This window comes from Phyllobates terribilis, unplaced genomic scaffold (assembly GCF_046119375.1).
Source record: "Phyllobates terribilis strain yellow unplaced genomic scaffold, ASM4611937v1 Scaffold_5__5_contigs__length_657084704, whole genome shotgun sequence".
NCBI lineage: Eukaryota > Metazoa > Chordata > Amphibia > Anura > Dendrobatidae > Phyllobates > Phyllobates terribilis.
Genome location: NW_027362765.1, coordinates 126019339 through 126040669, shown reverse-complemented (window position 1 = coordinate 126040669; position 21331 = coordinate 126019339). Strand labels below are relative to the sequence as shown.

Genomic DNA, 21331 nt, shown 5'->3' with positions numbered 1-21331 from the left:
TGAATACTAAGGGGTGCAATAGTATACAATGAGAAAAAAACTGGCCACTTTTGATTTTTTTTTTTTTTAAAGGGGTTTTCCCAACCTCTTCTTTTAGCTACACTATGGTCAGTGAGTGTTTTTTTTTTGTTTTTTTTTTAAAGTTAATATAAAAGCACACACACCCCTGAATTCCTTGTTTGTCCATGCAACTAGACGGGTGCACCACAGCCAATTAATTTTTTTTAACGCACGCTCAGGCAACATAGTAATTAAAAAAAGGGAGGTGGTGCTTGGGAGGAGGGTATCTAAAAACTTTGATAATCAGGCCCCTTAACATGTACAATAAAAGCTTTTCCCAAGCGTGAACAAAACAGATCACAAACACAGACTAACCCCATAAAATCCTACCAAAGAGGGAAAGATTGAGGTGTTCATTAGCCCTGTGCCAGGATCTCAGCATTTCACAATAATACGAGTCCATTTTATAATACCGTCAATAGACCATAGAGAACCCCATAAGAACAGATGAGTCACACAAGGGGAGCTGGAGAAATCATTACAGCTAATAAAGAGTACACTACAAATCACAAATGTCTAGTTAGAATGGCACTGTGTGGTGGCAATACAAAATTTCCGTTTCTGACAACTCCACACTGTACCTCAATTATTCATATCCTTTTTTTAACGCACAATAAAAATCATTCCTGTCAATAAGAAATGTACAGAAAAACAAACTTTGTATACATGACAATTCAACCCCTAATATTCTTAGAAGGCAAATAAAAGTAGTCAGTTTAGATTTTTGCCAAATCCATTATTGTACTAATGTCCATTAACATCCAAGTATCAACCTAAACTACAAACATTTCTCTCCATAAGTGGCAATGAAAATTATTGACGGCAGTAATGCAGTGAAGTTTATTCTGGTAATTACACCTTTCAGTGAACAAGAATAAAATATGTCAACTACAGCAAGCTAAACAACTATCCAAAACAAGAGTAAAAAAACGTTTCTGGTTTCATAAAACAATTGAAAAGCTGGCAAAAAAAGGCTCTGGAAAAGTCTTACCTGATCATAAATTCCGTCCTTGGCTATACATATATAGCTCCTGTATGTAGCTGCAATGCATCTGAGGTCAGAGCCATAGACATAGCACACACAAAAAGACTGGGGCTATAGCTATATCTCCCACTCTACTATTCAGTGTGCAGTGGCCCATCTCACTGTACAAAAAAAGATTCAATTCTCCTTGTCCTGATAATTGAGAAAATGGTGAGGCCTCCATACACATCTGACCTTGGTGGTTGTGGGGGAGGGGTCGTTAACAATTGAATGTGCATGGCCTGCAATAGTCAAAGCAATTGTAAACCATTCATTTGTATGTAAACTGTGGGTAAAGCCTGAACAAACAGGTCTACCAAGCTTTTGCTAGTCCCACATACTGACACAAAAGATGCTTGTGCAAAACAAAACAAAATTTTGCATTTAAAAAGACAAATGAACATTTCACATGTGCAAATGTGTATATCAATACATGGGGTGAGGAGCCAGCAGCCTGCTGTGCTATGTCATGGATTGGTTTCTGAGAGTGGGTGTATCAAGATTATTAAATACCGTATTTTTCGGACTATAAGACGCACCGGACCATAAGACGCACCTAGGTTTTAGAGGAGGAAAATAATTTAAAAAAATGTAAGCAAAAAATGTGTTCATGATGCACTTTTAAGGGGGAGGGGGTCTTCTGCCAACACTGGTATAGGGGTAATGTCCCCCAATTCTGACAATATCCCCCATCCTGGTATATATGCCCCCCCCTTCCTTTTATACGTGGTCCCCATCCCAATCCTGGTACGCATGGCACCCCTCATTCCCAATCCTGGTACGCATGGCACCCCTCATCCCCAATCCTGGTACGCATGGCACCCCTCATCCCCAATCCTGGTACGCATGGCACCCCTCATCCCCAATCCTGGTACGCATGGCACCCCTCATCCCCAATCCTGGTACGCATGGCACCCCTCATCCCCAATCCTGGTACGCATGGCACCCCTCATCCCCAATCCTGGTACGCATGGCACCCCTCATCCCCAATCCTGGTACGCATGGCACCCCTCATCCCTATCCTGGTACGCATGGCACCCCTCATCCCTATCCTGGTACGCATGGCACCCCTCATCCCTATCCTGGTACGCATGGCACCCCTCATCCCTATCCTGGTACGCATGGCACCCCTCATCCCTATCCTGGTACGCATGGCACCCCTCATCCCTATCCTGGTACGCATGGCACCCCTCATCCCTATCCTGGTATGCATGGCCCCCCTCATCCCTATCCTGGTATGCACGGCCCCCTCATCTTTATCCTGTTATGCATGGTCCCCCTAATCTCCATCAAGCTGCACATAAAAAAAAAATAAACACTCCTACTCACCTTACTTCTCTCCTCCAGCGCTGCATCCTGTTTGCCCGCACTGATCTCTCCATGTGAGCCGCGCATGACGTCACTGCCATGCGAAGCTCACAAGGAGATCAGCTGCCGGGAGTCACTGCTCCCCACGCCGGGACAGTGTGCGCTGGGAGCAGTGACTTCATGCTGCTAAATAGCGGCACACAGCTTAGCCGCAGAGCGGCTCCTGCAGCTACCGTGCAATCGCGTGTGCCCGCTTATTAAAGGGCATGAATATTCACCCCTCCCCATGCCCATGGGCGTGGAGAGAGGTTAAATATTCATGCCTTTTAACAGCGGGCACAGGCGATTCCGGCAACAGCAGGAGCAGTGCTGCAGCTAAGCTGTGTGCCGCTATTAAGGACCATGAATATTCAGTGCTCCCCACGCCTAATGGGCGTGGAGAGCAGAGAATATTCATTTTCTTTAGCAGCAGGGACAGTGTAGGCTGCAGCGGGCAGCTGCTGCCTCCTGTGCCCCGCTCCTCCACCGCTGCTCCCCCCCACACTATATATATATATATTATATATACATACACACACATATACACATACCCCTTCCCCCAACATTCGTACTATAAGACGCACCCCCCATTTTCCTCCAAAATTTGAGGGAAAAAGTGCGTCTTATAGTCCGAAAAATACGGTAATTCATACTGTAAACAGCTTTCTTTGGACTAGTGTTTTCAAAGCTAAAGGAGTAGTTGGAAGGATGCCTCCTCATAAATGTCCCCTATATGATGAGCTCTATAAAGTAGGATTGGCTGACCTACATAGGAGCAAAGTCTAGAAAACATTTATTCCATATCCACGATATTGGTAATATTGCTGAGGGTCCCAAAACTAGACTTTCAATTTCTATATCTCCTACAAGAGTTTTTATGAAGCAGCAGGATAGAAAAAAGTATATTCAGGGAACTGAGATAAAAACAGAAAAATTGCCCACTCCCCATTGTATAACATCACTATGGGGGGAATTTATTGGGACTGGTGTTGCATAAGCCAATGTTAAATAGCATTGTGTGGAGAAAGATGTGCCATATTAATCAAGATCTACAGCCCCTCTTCAGAAATTTGGGGCAACTCAGCCCATGCAGCAGAAAGTTAAATTTTGATTTGCGCTGTAACTTACACCAATTTCTGCAGAAAAATATAGTACCTCTGTCTAGCTGACAAAGGCCCAGTATTTTTCAAATAACTCCATTTATTTTTTACAAACCCAAAGAATATATTACCCCTCCCCCAAATGATTCTTCATTAGGATTAACACTAATTCACACATTTAACATCTGTACTGAGCCTATAAAGAGTACAAAAACTACAGCATACCAGGAGAACTGCTCTCCAAGATCTCAAGGTTGAGTTCAGTTTCAAAAGTCACAGAAGGCAGAGAGCTTGTCACTTCCTCCATTGCATGTGATGCTTTTGCTCCCACACTGCAACTCTGAAAACAAATACGTATGTTTATAAGAGCAGCAGTAGCTACATCTTTCAGAGCAAGCGTCAAGCCAACAGCTGCACAACACCGAGTGTCTGACTGTATCTTGGAAGGACGGCCAGTCTAATAAAGGCCAAGCCATAAATGTATTCTATGTATGAGCAACAAAGCTTTGAATATGAAGCGCAGGGGAACTATGCCACTGGAATGAATGCAGATAACTACATAATTTAGTGGGAAAATGAGATTTTCAAGTGAAAAGCCAAATTTACACGAATTAAAAAAAAAAATCATACAGTCAAGCACAAAATGTATTGCATGTATCTAAAAGCCTGAAAATGTAACCAATTTGGCCCCTCGCTCATATTACAAAGCTGGCCCCACCAAGCTTATATTTGCAAAGAATTATAGCTTTACCTGAGCTTTAGGAAATGTTAGCTTTGATCCATCATGAATGTCACAGTAATGATCTGTGTGGTTGTCTCTACAACTATATGCTGAGATGTTAATTTCTCCCGACTCCCCCTGTAGGCGGTGTCCTGGAATTAGGGAAAAACAAACTTATTTGCATTACATAAAAATGTAAAGTGCAAAATAAAGACTTTCACAAAGTAATTGCATTTTGCAATTTGTTGAAATATCTAGCAAAAAAATTAAAATATGCGCTTGTCAAAAGACATTATAATAAAAAAATACCAATACATTAAAATAACGATGATGCAACCATGCTTATGTGCAAGCTTTAACATTCTGTCTAGAGACACTTAGTAGTGACCATTTTGTCCCTGAAGCCTTCTACAAATGTAGGCTTAAAGGGGTATTCCCATCTCCAAGATCCTATCTCAATATGTAGCAGGTGTAATAATAATATTATTATTATTAGCAAATACCTCCAATCAGAAATGTAGCATAGTTTTTCTGATTTGCTATGTCTCTTTCCTCATGTGCAGGGGATTAGATATCCATTACGACCACTTTCAACTAGCTGTGAGTATGGAAATAGGGCTAGTAGACGGGCATTTCTTGGTATCCGGGGGACACGAAGCTTAGCTTTTTTATTAAAATATTTCTGCTATTACACAGCAACCAGACCGCTAATATGGGCCATACAGGTAAGTATAGATTCAAATTTCTATTACCTGTATGCCCATATTAGCGGTCTGACAAGTCCCAGGGGGTGACAGATTCCATTTAAGAGGCCACTTTGGTGCCACACAAGTCACTTATCTGTTAAACCAGATTGTACTATTTATGTATGTACTGTGCCTACTACTCTACTGCAATCTATGTAATATATAGGGACAGAATCTATTATAGATAATAAAACCTCCTGCAAAAAGGGAAAATAACCAGATGAGCTTGATTCATGGCCTCTGAAGTATAAGGGTACGTAAACACGATCAGTAATTGCTGCAGATTGTACGCAGCGCACTTACACTGCGTGCAAACCGCAGCAGCCAGATGTTAAGCCCCCGTCTCACATAGCGATATCGCTAGCGATATCGCTGCTGAGTCACGGTTTGGCGATATCGCTGCTGAGTCACGGTTTTGGTGACTCACCAGCGACCTCACCAGCGATGTCGCTGTGTGTGACACTTTGCAACGATCAGGCCCCTGCTGTGAGGTCGCTGATCGTTGCAAAGTGTCCTGGACCATTTTTTGGTCGTTGGCCTCCCGCTGGCCAGCACACATCGCTGTGTGTGACCAGCGGGACCAACGATCTGGCTGGTAACTATGGTAAACATCGGGTTACTAGGGGCACGCGCGCACTTAGTAACCCGCTGTTTACCATGGATACCACTCTGCTACGGTGCGCGGAGGCTCCCGCGCACCGTAGCAGAGTGGTATCCATGGTAAACAGCGGGTTACTAGGGGCACACGCGCACTTAGTAACCCGATGTTTACCATAGTTACCAGCCTGCTCCTGCTTGCAGCAGGCTGGTAACAGGAGCAGGACATCGTGGAACGATTCTTTCCACGATATCGCTGCTCCCCTGATCGCTGGTGAGCCTGCCTGTTTGACAGCTCACCAGCGATGTATTAGCGATGCAGCAACGATCCCTGACAGGTCGTATCGTTGTCGGGATCACTGCTGCATCGCTTAGTGTGACGGGGCCCTTACAGCATAGTGGATGGGATTTGTACAAATCCCATGCCCACTATGTGTCTCCGTACACCTGCGGATCACCCGCGGACACGGACATGCAGGGCGTCTTTCCAGACCGTAGGATGTCAATTTCTCTTGTAGAGACGCTAGTCTAGAGAAATTATAACAGTGCAATGTATAGGATGCGGTAAATCCACATGGTTCAATGAACACATGCGGATTCACCTGAGTGCAGAGCTTTGGACACAGCATAAAGTATGCTAAGTTCAAAGCGCTGCTAATACCGACCGTGTACACATAGCCTTAGACAGTAGACAGTAATCTTACAACTATGTGGAACAAAAATAATTTACAAGTTATCCAACTGAGTGAAGTTAATAACGTATTGAACCCATCCAGTAAGAAGTACAAAAACACTAGAGCGCCATATTGGTGCTGCTCTCATGTGAACAATAGTTTGGCTCATACATGATCAACCAAACAAATACCCACAAACCTATGAGGAGAGGAACATAACGGGAAGGTTTCAAAATATAAAATGACTGGGTGGTAGTTGTTTAATGTAGCGCAAAGTATGCCAGATTTCTGAAAATGAGAAGAGTAGAACCAACTCTTTCATGATATGGTAGGACTGGTGTGTATAATCAGGTCATAAAGAGGGCAGAGCTGTGTGTCATTGCATACAAAGCCTTGCATCTATCCCAGGAATCAGAGAATACTGCAGAGTGGTGTATATAATGACATGGCGCTCTGCTCTTCTCCCATGCACTTGTTATCCAGTGCCGTGTAGTCGGTAAGCCAAACCTCCGACTCCTCAATTTCCCTGACTCCAACTCCACAGAACTGCCTCAATACTGAGCATGAACATAAAGTGCAGCACAGATTCATCAACTAAAAACCTAGATCAGGAACAGAACAGACATTTATAGGACATTACATAACTTTCCCAATTTTTTATGAAAAACTTTACAGCACATACTGCATTGAACTACTGTACCCAATTTAATATATATTTTCGAAGTTGGTCCATTTTATACCAAATCCACAGGCCTGTTGTAATCTTCACAGAAGATGCCAGCAGTGAGATCTGTGTGACCTGGGAAAATGAGCAGAACTGTCTGCCATTACATACACTACTCTGTGGCATTCCTTGATGCCTAGGATAGATGCAGAGAAATGTATGTAATGACACACAGCTCTGATCTTCTCTTGACACTTGTAACCAACATAGATGTCGTATAAAATAGGAGGACATTTGAGTAATGTGGCAAAAGATAAATGTAATTTTATTTAGGTACAAAATTCCAAAATATTAAAAACATGTAAAAGTTACAGTAGCAGGGGGATAAGGTGCAAAGTGCCTGGCACGCCTCCGGGGCCGTGTCTGGGACTTTGCTCGTAGGGTGGGGGGCGTGGTTCCGGGCACACGCACCGGGTCAGCCCAATCAGCTCTCTTCTTCTCTCTGGTCACGTGACCTGATGGGGGTGTATATTTTCAGGTCCTGGAGGTGCATGTGTCAGCGCCTCTTGAGAAAGAACGGCGAAACGCGCGTCGGGGCGCGTCTTCACCCATCGCACTAGCTGGGGACTCCCTGTTGGGGTCGTGGGCCTTCCTGACTGTCTCTCCATGGTGAGTTACCAGACCTATTCACCATATGGATTAGTGACCTCACTAACACCCCCTTCTTCCTTTTGACATGGGGGAATTTGTGTATAGGCAATGATTAAAGTTGAGTCTCCCTGTATGCCAAATTACATTGTCTGTGACTTTCACATTTTTTTTCCTCGCATAGTGCGGGATGGCTGTTATGATATAGGGCGCCACCTTTTCCTTGGCGTTGCTAATCTTGTCATTATCCATATATTTACATAGACTCACCTGTGTTTATACTGATTGTAGATATACATTTACAGCCTCATATTACCCGTTTCCCCTCGGTACTCCCCAGCTTCTGGCACTTTGCACCTTATCCCCCTGCTACTGTAACTTTTACATGTTTTTAAATATTTTGGAATTTTGTATCTAAATAAAATTACATTTATCTTTTGCCACATTACTCAAGTGTCCTCCTATTTTATATGTATTCATCTGAGTAGGCAACACGGACTTGGTGCTTGACACTAGGTCTTGGTATTATGGTCCGTCCAGTACTGTATATTTGGCCATTTCTCTTCTCATATGTGACTGTCTGTATCTTTACAGATCTTACCTGGCCTAACATGGACTTCCGTGCGCGAGACACCACTTGGCTCGCCCAATTAGATGAATTATCCAGCAGTGGGGGTTTGGTGGTGCCGGACTCGGATCATAAGCTGAGGGAGAGCATCATTGAATTCAAGGCCCGGGCCTTCCTAATTAAATGTATAGAGAAGGCTCTGATCCCCAGGGGTTTGCGGATACAAACATTTCCCTCATTTAAAATTGAGGATGAGTTGTTCAAAGACAAATGGGAGGCCTTAACGAACACTTGTTCTTTGGGCTTTTTGAATCTCTTGAAAGAAAAAGATGAAAGGTCCCTTCTTGAGTTGGAGTCAGAGATTGACACCCTACAAGGACAGCTCAAGAGGGATTTATCTAGTGATATCAGAAAGCTCAATGAGGAGGTAGATTCTGAGTGCCAAAAACTTGTCAAAGAAATCAAAACTAAAAAATTTCAATGTGACACTCAGGATAGACTCACTCATAGGACTTATAGGTGGAGATCACCAATGGAGAATGTGAGACCTAGGTCTAGAACTAACTCACATCAGAGCTCGAGATCTACCTCGATCGCCTCTGGGACATCTAGCGAGGATTAGACACCAACTACCAATGTCAACCTCCAGGGGTGTCCCTCCATACAATCAGATGAACGCATTCAGACCAGACCCGACAACAGGAGAAAGCGTAGGACCCCATATCAGGTTTGTGACTCCCGGGAAGGGCTTCGTGTCGTGAATTTAACCACACATGTTTTGACCGAGACACAGATGATGGTCCTTGGTATGGGCCTATCATTTGCACCTACGAATGCCTTGGATTACTTTACGGCCCTCAAGGACCTCCATCTGTTTGCTCGGAAATTAATTCTAAAAAAACTTCATTTCATGTCGGCTGGTGAAGGGATTCTCGTGACAGCAGCGGAGAGGGAGGCCTTACAAGATCTAGAAGACCTCCTTTTGGAGCAAACAACTCCCTCTACAGGTGGGTTACCACAGGTTAGGATTCCCAAATCAACGAGATTCCCTCCCTTGTCTATTAGTCCGTAGTAGAGATTTTCGTTAACTTGGTTACGAAAGATTTTAGAAAAATCTCCACAGAGAAAATTTGATAACTTAACCTCAGCCCAACGCCAAGCTATACACCATCTGCAATTACTTAAGGGACACCGTTATTAAACGGTCTGACAAGGGAGGGAATATCGTCCTGTGGCCCCACCAGAAATATGAGGGAGGTATTACGCCAACTTAGAGATAAGGACACCTACTCTAGGTTGGCGTATAATCCAACTGCCTCCTTCTCCGCTGCCCTACAGGGAATCCTGGCTCGGGCCTGCGAGCGGGGTATTATTGATAAGAGGACTGTGGAGGCTTTAACCGTACGTTTCCCTAAAACGGCCACCTTCTACCTACTCCCTAAGATTCATAAGGACGCCGTCAACCCTCCGGGACGTCTGATCGTGTCTGGCTTGTGGGGTCTCTGTGGCCCAATTTCCCAATATGTGGATAGTCATCTGAGACTACTTGTTGAGACCCTTCCGTCCTACATCAAGGACACGACCGACGTCCTCACCAGGGTTGACGGCGTCTTTTTGGAGTCAGGTATGATCATGGTCACGGCCGATGTAGAGAGCCTATACACCTGCATCAGTCACGATCTGGGCCTGGCTGCAGCTTGTTTATTCCTTGGGACCTCCGACCTGGACGGCCCTTCCAGTGAGTTTATTCTCGAGCTCCCCCACTTTATTCTCCATCATAATTATTTTCTATTCAAAGATTCGGTGTACCTGCAGCTGCGTGGCACGGCCATGGGTGCGGCCTGCGCGCCCTCCTATGCCAACCTCTTCCTGAGTGCATGGGAGAGGGAAATTTTGGGGGGAGAGGGAAATTTTGGGGGGAGAGGGAAATTTTGGGGGGAGAGGGAAATTTTGGGGGGAGAGGGAAATTTTGGGGGGAGAGGGAAATTTTGGGGGGAGAGGGAAATTTTGGGGGGAGAGGGAAATTTTGGGGGGAGATGGCGTGCGGGGCGTTAACCAGGTCGTGACGTGGCTCAGGTACATTGATGACGTCTTATTTCTTTGGCGGGGTCCTGTGGAGGAGCTCGATGATTTTATGAGACAACTCAATGCTAATATGTGGGGCATCAAACTCACATATATCCATCATCCAAAACGCATGGACTTCCAGGACATCACTCTGGAGGTGGACTCGCACTCCTTCATCCAGACTGACGTCTGCAGGAAGCCCACAGCGGTCAACTCGCTGGTACATGCCTCTTCGGCACACATTCCATCTACAATAAGGGCCGCCCCGGTCGGACATTTCCTGAGGGCGAAGCGCATCTGTTCTACCGATGCCAACTTTGAGAGACAGGCATCAGATCTGACTGAACGTTTCAGACAGAGGGGCTATAGCAATCGCTGCATTGGCCGTGGCTATGGTAAGGCACGCGGTACCCCCCGCAGTCATCTTCTATACCCAGCTCGACCACCTCGCTGTGGTTTTCCTGAGAGGACCCGCTTCATCTCTACCTACAATCATGAGTGGGGGACTATGAGGCGGGTCCTCTCACGACACTGGAACATTCTCGGCACGGAGCCCTCCCTGAGGGATGCTGTGGGACATTATCCACTCATGACAGCAAGACGGGCTAGGAATCTGGGTGATCTTATCACTTCTAGCCACTATGTCCCACCAGCATCCAATCCATTTGGGTCACGCGGGCCCAGGGTGGGATCTTTTCCATGTGGCCACTGTATGGCCTGCGCCAATGTCCTTCGCTGTTCATCATTTGTGTCATCTGATGGCTCCCGCACATTCCAAATCTCCAAATACATCTCTTGCAGCACAACACATGTGGTGTATTATGCCACATGTGGCTGCAATAAAATCTATGTGGGTCTAACCACAAGAGAGATGAGGGTTCGAGTGCGGGAGCATGTACGGGACCATTGGCGCGGCCAAGTCCATCATGGACCCCCGGGAGCTCAAAACACTACCACGACATTTCAAAGCATTATGTATTGGACTTAAGAGGTTAATCTCTAGTGGAGGTGGGGGGTGACCTTATCCTCCTGTCAAGGATGTCCCTGTTGGTTATATTGATAAGCAGGGCTTGATATATTTTTCACACTCTTTACGTACTTATCCACCTCTTGATTGACAGGAGGTGTGTTCACCCTCCTCTCCCGTGGTAGTCTTCGCGCTGTCAGGGTGGTGAGCGTGTCCCCAGGTGCCTGGCCTGCTCGCGCCAGGCTGTCTTGATGTCCCTGGCACGCCTCCGGGGGCGTGTCTTTGGCGCCCACCCGGACACGTGTCTGGGACTTGACAGCTGCGGCGCGTGCGGTGGGGGGCGTGGTTCCGGGCACACGCGCCGCATCAGCCCAATCAGCTCTCTTCCTCTCTCTGTTCACGTGACCTGATGGGGGTGTATATTTTCAGGTCCTGGAGGTGCATGTGTTAGCGCCTCTTGAGAAAGAACGGCGAAACGCGCGTCGGGGCGCGTCTTCACCCATCGCACTAGCTGGGGACTCCCTGTTGGGGTCATGGGCCTTCCTGACTGTCTCTCCGTGGTGAGTTACCAGACTTATGCACCATATGGATTATTGACCTCACTAACACCCCCTTCTTCCTTTTGACATGAGGGAATTTGTGTATAGGCAACGATTAAAGTTGAGTCTCCCTGTATGCCAAATTACATTGTCTGTGACTTTCACATTATGTTACCCGCATAGTGGGGGATGGCTGTTATGATATAGGGGGCCACCTTTTCCTTGGCGTTGCAAATCTTGTCATTATCCATATATTTACATTGACTCACCTGTGTTTATACTGATTGTTTATATACATTTACAGCCTCATATTGCCCGTTTCCCCTCGGTACTCCCCAGCTTCTGGCACTTTGCACCTTATCCCCCTGCTACTGTAACTTTTACATGTTTTTAAATATTTTGGAATTTTGTACCTAAATAAAATTACATTTATCTTTTGCCACATTACTCAAGTGTCCTCCTATTTTATATGTATTCATCTGAGTAGGCAACACAGACTTGGTGCTTGACACTAGGTCTTGGTATTATGGTCCGTCCAGTACTGTATATTTGGCCATTTCTCTTTTCATAGATGTCGGCAGTGAAATCTGTGTGACCTGGTTAGACATAGCAGTCTTAACACATCACACAGAGAAAGATGGTTGTAAACAAGCTATGAGGGTGTTTTTTTTGTCGCCCTGCATGATGCTGCCTGCTTATGAGTGGTGGTCACGCAGGTGAAGAAGTAAATGTGCGCAAAGGAGAATATATGCCAATGCCCAGTTGGTTATAGTAGAAATTTACTAGCTGGTATCTCTGCAATAGAGATGAGAAATATGGAAAAAAAAAGTTTTATTCATCTCTGCAGCCACTATTCCATAATGTGGCTTGTTTAACATGCTACAACTGGTGAAGGTTCCTGTTTAAAAATAAATAAACGTGACCACTATAGGTGATATATTGCCCATGTTGCAGGAGTGAGCTGCTTTGCAAAACTGTACTACTTCTAGAATGAGTATGGTTGGCTGTGTGGTTTTTAGAGGTGAAGAATGTAATATGTTAATTTGACCTGTAAAGTATACTGATTCAAAGTGCCATAATGTGTGTACCTAGCAAAACAATGAATCAGTTTCTAGAAAGGCCTGGGAGCTTTATGAAGTCTTGGCAGCCATGATGCAAGTTTAGCAAGAGTAAAAAAAATGTCATTTTAATGTACAAAGTGACAGTGAAACATGTAAGTGGGTTGATCATTTTTGTTACCATGTTACACACAGGCAGTCAGCTGCTGCAAACCCAAAAATACAGCAGTAAAGAACAGAGCTAGACCACAGGAAAAAGGGTTATTCCAATAGCAAGTACACTTTAGCTTTTAGTATTCTGATTGCTACGGGCTATTGCGCCTTCTATTGTCTGGTTATGAGAAATCTGAGCTTTTACTTCATTGTGTGGGATGTATAAACCAACAGGTAAACAATACATAGGTTTATATGGAGAGAGGGTACTTACAAAACCCTGAGGCCCTAACAATGAAGCCCTGGCCTCCTGCCCTATGCCCGGTATATTCATAACATACAAGTACAGAGCAATCCTCGGACTCCAGTTTCATCTGCTTGTTACATTATTGCAGAGATGTGGAGATCTGGAAGTCCTTAAATACCATTCTGATATTACTCACTTGTGGCAATCAACTCTAATAAGCCTGATAAGCACATGCACAGTTAATAGGTCAGCTCATTACCATGCACATTCCCCCATGACAACCGTTACCCAGAATGCAAAGTAAAGTGAGCGAGCAGCCAACAACTAGGTTATTATAGGCTCTGCCAGTGATAATACGGACAAAGGGCAGAACCACCAGTCTTGGACAAAGGGAGTCAATTCTAAACCTAGAGCAGGAAGTGCACAGATCAAGAGGGCACCAATAAACATTCCAACGATTTCACCATACTTTGTATGAATTCACATGATGTGGATATTACATAATACGAGTGGACAATATTATAAAATTACAAAACGCTCTGTACTCATGTTGACAGCCAGCAAGCTCTGTCCATATAGATTGAACTCCCCCCTCACAGCTGCTGAGCTCACTGATTAGCTGCCATGCTGTTGATGGGTTCTCAGCACCACAGCTAATACCGGGCACAAAGAGCAGCACCAGAGACTGAATAAAGAGCAGTTTATTTTAGAACAAACTGCAGCCAGCTACGAAGATTATCTGAAATGGGACAACCCCTTTAACAGTGCATGGTGGAATTTCTGTCAAAAATCCATAAACAAAACACAGGCAGATTATGACACATTTAAAAGCCCCCATAGTGTGGACCATATATTTCTGGTCACTTTTGCCAAGTGAAGAAATCAAATTATGTTGCTCAGACTCTTTAATAGTGAATGTGTCAGCAGTTTCAACCATCTAATGTGGGTGTGAGCAGCTGAGCTTACTGTGAGGGAGGGGGAGGATTACAGGATGAACAGCACAAGGTGGTGAGGGCATGGCTGGAAACAATAGTGGGAAGTGCCTGCGCATAAAGAACGTGAAGCCAGTGCCCATAGAAGGGAAGAGCTGTGCGCAAGCACCAGGAGAGCACTGTGCACTGACAAAGCTGCACTTGGTGGCAGCGGAATGCGGCAAGTTGCTTTATCCCAGCAGTTTCTTGCTCTTTTCCATGTGCACATAAATATTTGTTTATTATGTGGTATTGTTTGGCATTTGCATTGTGCATACCCTGCACAAACTTTACATTAATGCTGATTCTTTGATGTGTATCACAACAAGAGATTTTTCATTATCATATTGGTGAGCTGCTTTGGGCTTGTCGTCCATAATTATTATATTATGGGGAGAAGTTTTCAATGTACGTGTATCATTACATGCTATTCAATAAAAAGTATTTGTAATTTTTGTGTTAAACTGCAGTACTGCACACATCCAAAGTAAGTGGTTCTTTCCTTTTCCTCATTACATACATTACCACATACCAAATGCCACATGGCTTGCAGCATCCTTTATGCATATTTTGTTTATCTGTGGTGCCCAACTGCTCTCCTTTTTAAGGCCAGGAAAGTGGAGATTTGCACACCCAAAGATTTCCTCAAAGGATACTGATATCACCCATCCTCAGAAGGAAGTGATTTGCATGCAGAGGCATGAAATACTTAAAGGGAATGTGTCAGCAGGTTTTTGCTATGTAATCTGAAGACAGCATGAGGTAGGGGTTAAAACACAGATTTAAGAGATGCCTCTCATCAAGCTCAATGTTTTGTTTGCTTAAATGATTGTTTTAGCACCAGTAGCTTATCATTGCTGTGACTAGCTGGTTATATGAGCATTGGTCCAACTCCCCCTTCCTGTGATAAGCACCTTACTGTCTATGGATATTGTATTAGGTCACATATTTTTTTTCATTGCCTTTTTGAAGTTTTTTTTTTCCCACGTGTTTTTATTGCTGCAATTTTTATCTTTTGATATGTCATGTTTTAAATAAAGCTGCTTTACTTTTGATACTTCCTTGTATTTGGCATTGACACACTCGTGTGGTTTACGTGTTTTTAGTGCTTTTCCACAGCGTAAAACACACTAAAAACACATGTTTTTTGTGCAACGAAAATAGCCAACGTCAAACACTCAAAAACTCACCACCTAAGAAGCAGTGTTTTTTTTCTGTAGCCAAGATCTGTTCTCTTGGTAATGATAATTTTTGATGAGTTCTTTTTTGCAACAGATCATATGTGTGCTTTGTCTACAGTACACATTTAATTAAATCAGTTTTATTCACCAGAAACAGCGAGAAATGTTGAAATAATTGACATGCTGTAGATTTAATTAATGCTGCAGTTGTCAAATTCAATCAGAAAAAATAAAAAGCGTGAGCACAAGATTTCTGAAATCTCATAGCTTTTGCTGGCACTATAGAAAAAGCAACAAAAACGCTGCACGTGAACATGGTCTCTTTAGCTGTGGTCGAAAAAATTAATGGGTAAGGGTTTACTAGAATAAAAAAAAATAAATCAGAAGACAATGGAAGATGTTGATACAACAGGCTGGGATTACTGAATAAAACACACACATTCATAGCAGTATATCAGCAAAGGCATATATCATCGACCAGTGCATTCTTCAGATGGTGATATCGACCTTCCCTTCTTTTGAAGCCAGACGATTTTGTACTGTAATGACATGGTTGTAATGTCACTGTAATACAGTTAAATTGATACTTTTGGTGAAGAAATCCACTGTTTTTCTTTGATCGGCATTTGAAGTTTCCTGCTAATTAGATCTTGGTGCACAGGGGCTGGATTGTGCTCTTGTCCCTGTCTGTGATTCCAAGGCCCCTCCACCTTTCTCCTCTGTTTGAAATCTCAGCAGTGACCTGTCATTCACAGACAGGGGAATCAGACAGGGAGGAGAAGACCTAGAGCACAGTCCAGTCCCTATGCACCAAAATCTAATTAGCAGAAAACTTCAAATGGTGATTAAAGAAGAAAGACTAAACGGATTTCTTCAAAGTTATCAATTTAATCTTCATTACAGAAATGTCTTTATTTTACATTACAAAATTGTACCAACAAGTCCACTAGTTCTCTAACTAAAGTAGTCATACAGAATAGGATTTGGGGTTATTCTTACAAGTACTTTCATCTATGTGTTGTGCTCCTAGGTTACAACAGATTGCACACAAATTCCATAAAGGCCAACTCACATTAGCGACTTTCCTCATGCACGTAAGGGAAAATAAAATTGCAAGTACCATTGGACTAAAAGGGAGCCAGATCAGTTGAATTTTGCCAAATGACACACAGAACACCACACCGACTGCATACACGTCCACTTTCTCTGGACATGACTGGGCTGATTCCAAAGTCTTTACAAAGGACTTTAGCCTGAGAGCAAATAAACCAGGTGAAGTCAAATCATGTTTATATAAAATCATGGCAATAAGCCAACCAAGCTTTTGCAAAACGAGTGCATTAAAGCGAATCTGTCAGTAGGATCAACCCGCCTAAATGGGCACGGAGGTCATAGGAAGCTGAATAAAGTAATACCTTGACATCTGCGAACTGATGTCTTATTCCAGAGAAATTCATGTTTTTCTTATATGTAAATGAGCTGTTAAGGACTAAAAACTGGACAGAGATCTCCCTCCAGAGATTATTTATAATAAAAGGGGGATTACCAATATGAGACATGTAGCACACACACAACAGTAGAACTGAACTTTGTCACGTTACAAACACATTTGTTGCAGCTCTCAACTCTGTATTGCAACCTTGTCTGCCTGTGAGATGGAAGCTGAAGCACTGAGGAGCCTGCAGATGTGTCAGTTACAACCACACACAGCTCTGCAGTGAGATCAGGAGAGCAGCCATTACACATCACACTGCTAACAACCCCCTGTGGACACAGATTCTCATACAGATCTGTGTCTGGCTCATAGATCTTAACAGCTAATTTACATAAGAAAAACATGAATTTCTCTTGATATACTATTGGATTAAAGATATCAAGATATATCAACTTTCTATGACCTACATGCCCAAATAGACTGCTTAGGAAGGTTGAACTTAGTTACAGATTCCCTTTAGGGGGTATGCAACAAGATTATAAATTGCTCCCTACCCATGGGATAGGAAGTAACTGTGGTCGGATCCCCAGCTATCGGCAAGTTATTTCCTCCCCTATGGCACAAATACTACTCAAGGCCAATAACAGCTTTTTGCTATAAGAAACATTCATGCTAGGCAGATCTTTTCAGTAAGCTTATGAGTGCTAGCTGTGAAATGGTGTCTATCAGCGACTCTGACCCTTAAAAACTGCAGACAGCAGTAGAGAGCAGGTGTACAGGTAGTTAAACACTTTACTGTTTAAGCAACAGCACGAATGAAAAAATTAAAGGAACTGTCAGCACAGAACGACTTAAAACCAAGTACAGATGCTCTGTGCTTCATGGCGGGGCCAATTATTTATATACACGTTCACACCTACTTCTACCATCTATCTCGGCCCTTTAGTAGTGCAATGAAGCCAGAGCTTTCAATTAAAGAGTGGGGAGGTGTAATTAAATGATTGGCCCAGACGTGATGCTCTGAGTGGCAGGACTTAGTTTGACCAGTCATTCTATGCTGAGAGTCCCTTTAAGTTTATACTAGCAGGTACCACTGAGGACTCTCAAGTCTAAATATTTTACTAGCAGGCACCGCTTCCACAAATACTCCAAAGGCAGTCTCAAAGGCTGAAATGCTCTCAGCTCTGTGCAATGGAGTTTTCTGCAGTCATATGAAATAGATGACCTATCAATGGGGTTTCAACACTGGGCACAACCAGCATTCGCTGTTATTAGCTCTACATTCAAGGGGTTGATGCATCAAAGCTTTTACATCAGATTTGAGCACACGTTTTGCAATTTTTGCTGTTTTCACACCAGTTTCTCCCAGCTCCACTAAAACGGGAGAAGCTGTGGCGTTCCATACAACAGAAATTTCACTCCAGTCCCTGATTGGAGTGATATTTCCAAAGCTGCGTACAGAGGCCGATTCCACTGTCAGATGCTTCAGATAAAGAGGTGTCCCATTCTTGAATTAGGAGTTTGACTGCCGCACGCCCCCGCAACAAGACCAGTAAGCACAGCACTGGTCTTGATGACTCAGGATTATAGTGTAGTGACCACTGTCAAGAACTGAACCTCTGCTATTAACTTCTTGACCTGCTGTAATCAACACAAGAGGAGAGGGGTTGTTGAGCCCTGAAAGGGAATCTGTCTCCAGGTTTTTCTGGGCTGTAGAGTTGGTAAGCCAAACCTCCAACTCCTCAATTTCCATGACGCCGACTCCCTCATTCATGGCTCACGTTTAAGTGATAAATTTACTGTAGCACAGATTCATCTCCGCTAAAAGTCTAGACCCTTAGATCAGTAATAGCACAGACATTTATAGGACATTTCATAACTTTCCCAAATTCTTATGAAAAAATATTCCCCACAAACTGAATTGAATTACTGTACCCAATTTATTATATATTTTTGGAGTTGGTCCATTTTATACAGATTCCGACTCCACAAAAATGGACAGACTCCACAGCCCTGAATTTGCTACCTATTCACATAACAGCATAATGTAGGGGCAGAGACCCTGATTCCAACGATGTGCCACTAATTAGGCTGCTTCCTGTAGTTTTCATAAAATTACTGTTTTATCACATTACTACCAGAGGACTAGTAAACCTGCTGCCATGTAGCCCTCCATATTTATGAGTTCTGTATAATCGCGCCCCCAGCTTTCTGCTTATGCAGAGTACACAGAAAGCTGCTAATCAGTGATGTGGACGGGCTATACAGAGCTAAGCATCCAACTCATAGCAGCATATAAAAATATTTTTAGTCAAACCTGCCGCACCCAGTAAAGTAAGTGATGCATCGCTGGAATCAGGGTCTGTCCCTACATAATGCTGCTTTCAGATGGGGTTAGCAAAAACCTGGTAACAGACTCATTTTATTTGAATGTGTTAGCAAAAATGATCTATGGTTTAAATATAGTTTTGTTCATAATCAGTAATTCCAACCACTGGATGTTACCCTAAAACCAGTGAGGACGGTCATCCTGACACTAGTTGCAATGATAAACAGATGAAGACAATTTCTAAGGATTATATTGCTTCCTACATCCTTAAAAACGCATCAACTACTGAGGACTCTCGATTTTTATTATTTTTCTATCTAATGGTTAATACAGTACAAAGATATTTGCATTTCAATATGTTTTCTGTACCATTACTCAACTGTGGAGTGTTGAGTTGCCATTGCAAAGGGGGGCCTCATGAAGGCCCCAATCACCACTATCCTAGTACTCTGTTCAAGCCCAGACGCAGACTGGGCTTCATAGGAAACCATAGTTTTAGCTATATACTGCAATACTGAAGTATCAGACGATTTCAGGCTCAAGTCCTTTAAGACTCCTAAAGGCCTGTGCACACGTTGCAGATTTGTCACTTTTTTTGTTCAGGGCAGATGTTTCCTGATACCGGCAAAGTGAATGAGAATCTTGGAAGTCTCCTGTACACCTTGCTTATTTGTGAATTGAGGATGTAAATCTCCAGCATGTCAATCCTTTCAGCGTTTTTGCTGAAGATTTCATCCATACTATTGAGTGTGGAAAATTCTGCACCCAAAAAAAAGCATGTAATAAAACTAAAGCAAAAAAGCACCTACTTTAAAGAAGTTGTCCACTACTTTTATATTGATGCCCTAGTAGGTGAGCACTTCAGGCCGCCGGCACCGATAACAGCTGATAGGCGGTGGTGCCTCATGCGGGACCCCGGCCAATCATACATTGATGCCCTATCCTACAAATAGGGCATCAATATAAAAGTAGTGGACAACCCCTTTAAGCTGCATTTTTCCTGCCAAGAGATGCAGAAATTGTGGAGAAAATTCTGCACCAAATACTTAACGTGAACATACCCTAATACTAGAAGAAAAAACAAAAAAAAGTACAGAAGACTTAAAAAAAAAAAAATAAGTTAAGATATCCTATTTTCCCAGTTAAAGGTGGTAAATCACCGTGTAGTAAGCCCAATCTATTAAAATATACAATTATTTAACCAATAAGGTATATAAAAAAAATTCAAAATTGTTTTCGGCCCCCCACATGTCAAAGCAGAAAAAAAAAGGGGAAGGAAAGAAAATGGAAACAGGTGCCATCCTTCAAGGGTTAATGGGGTTTACCAGGATTGGGACACCCCATAATTGTCCTAATATTGCCCTGCACCCCGTGATATGTTCTCCTTTAACTCCCCCCAACCATTAGCCCTGTCCTCTGACGACCCCCAAACCCTGCACTCACAGGTGCCCACCCCTATACGCCAGGAATCTGCGCCATTTCCCCCTCTCTTCCTCCTCCCCGGAGACCTGTGTCGCTGTCCTTTGCAGTCTCCCCGCTGCTTCCACCATACCTCAGACAACGGCCGTCCATTTTGTCCCAGCCATAACACGCCCTATTTAGGCGCGGCTCTCCGCTGTTTTACGACACGAAGGCTAAATTCCCCACAAAGATTTCCCTAATTACCGAGGAGGTCTCGTCAGGTCCAAGTTCTCCAAGCCTAGGCCCCGGCTACCGCCAGCTCACCTCGCGAAACCGTCTCTCATACTCCTACCGCCGCCATTAGCTGCTCGACTGCGGGGTCTCTCCAACTCAACAGCAGGGGCAGCTAGAGGACGTACTCTATGCTCCCTCTGCTGGTAACTGTCAACGCGCGTGCGCAACAAAACCTGTAACGTCAGGGTTGCCTCATGGCGATAGTTGGCTAATACGCATGCGCTGAGAAAATTCCCTCACACTGTAGCTTTTAGTTATTTGTGACTTTGAGCCTAAATATATAATAAAGCAGTTACCTCTCCTATCGCATTTTCCACCTTCTATAGTAAAACTTCGTGCCTACATTCCCGAAGTGCAAATCTGCATAATTAGGCAACGTTCACACCAACGTAATTTCTGTCCGTGTGGAAAATGGATCGCTCATAGTTCACATTACATGATGAGCTAGTCTCATCTGTTTTTCGGAGGAGAGTCGAGAATATATTTCAATTAGAGCGTAACAAAAAAAATGGATGCAATAAGGACACCCACCATTTTTTA

General features: G+C 43.7%; 1 protein-coding gene across 5 annotated transcripts in view; it reads right to left on the bottom strand.

Annotated features, from left to right (window-relative positions):
• Positions 1-20962, bottom strand: part of DIDO1 (death inducer-obliterator 1) — a 61850-nt gene extending 40888 nt beyond the window's left edge. The window contains exons 1-3 of one of the 5 annotated variants that reach the window (XM_073682954.1): positions 20649-20962; positions 4283-4404; positions 3757-3871 (exon numbers count right to left, since the gene is read on the bottom strand). In XM_073682954.1, the coding sequence (XP_073539055.1) occupies positions 3757-3838 (82 nt within the window). In that variant the 5' untranslated portion in view covers positions 3839-3871; positions 4283-4404; positions 20649-20962. The remainder of the gene's footprint in view (positions 1-3756; positions 3872-4282; positions 4405-20648) is intronic. The other 4 variants (XM_073682953.1, XM_073682955.1, XM_073682956.1 and 1 more) reach the window with 4 other exon arrangements.
• Positions 20963-21331: the final 369 nt, after the last annotated feature.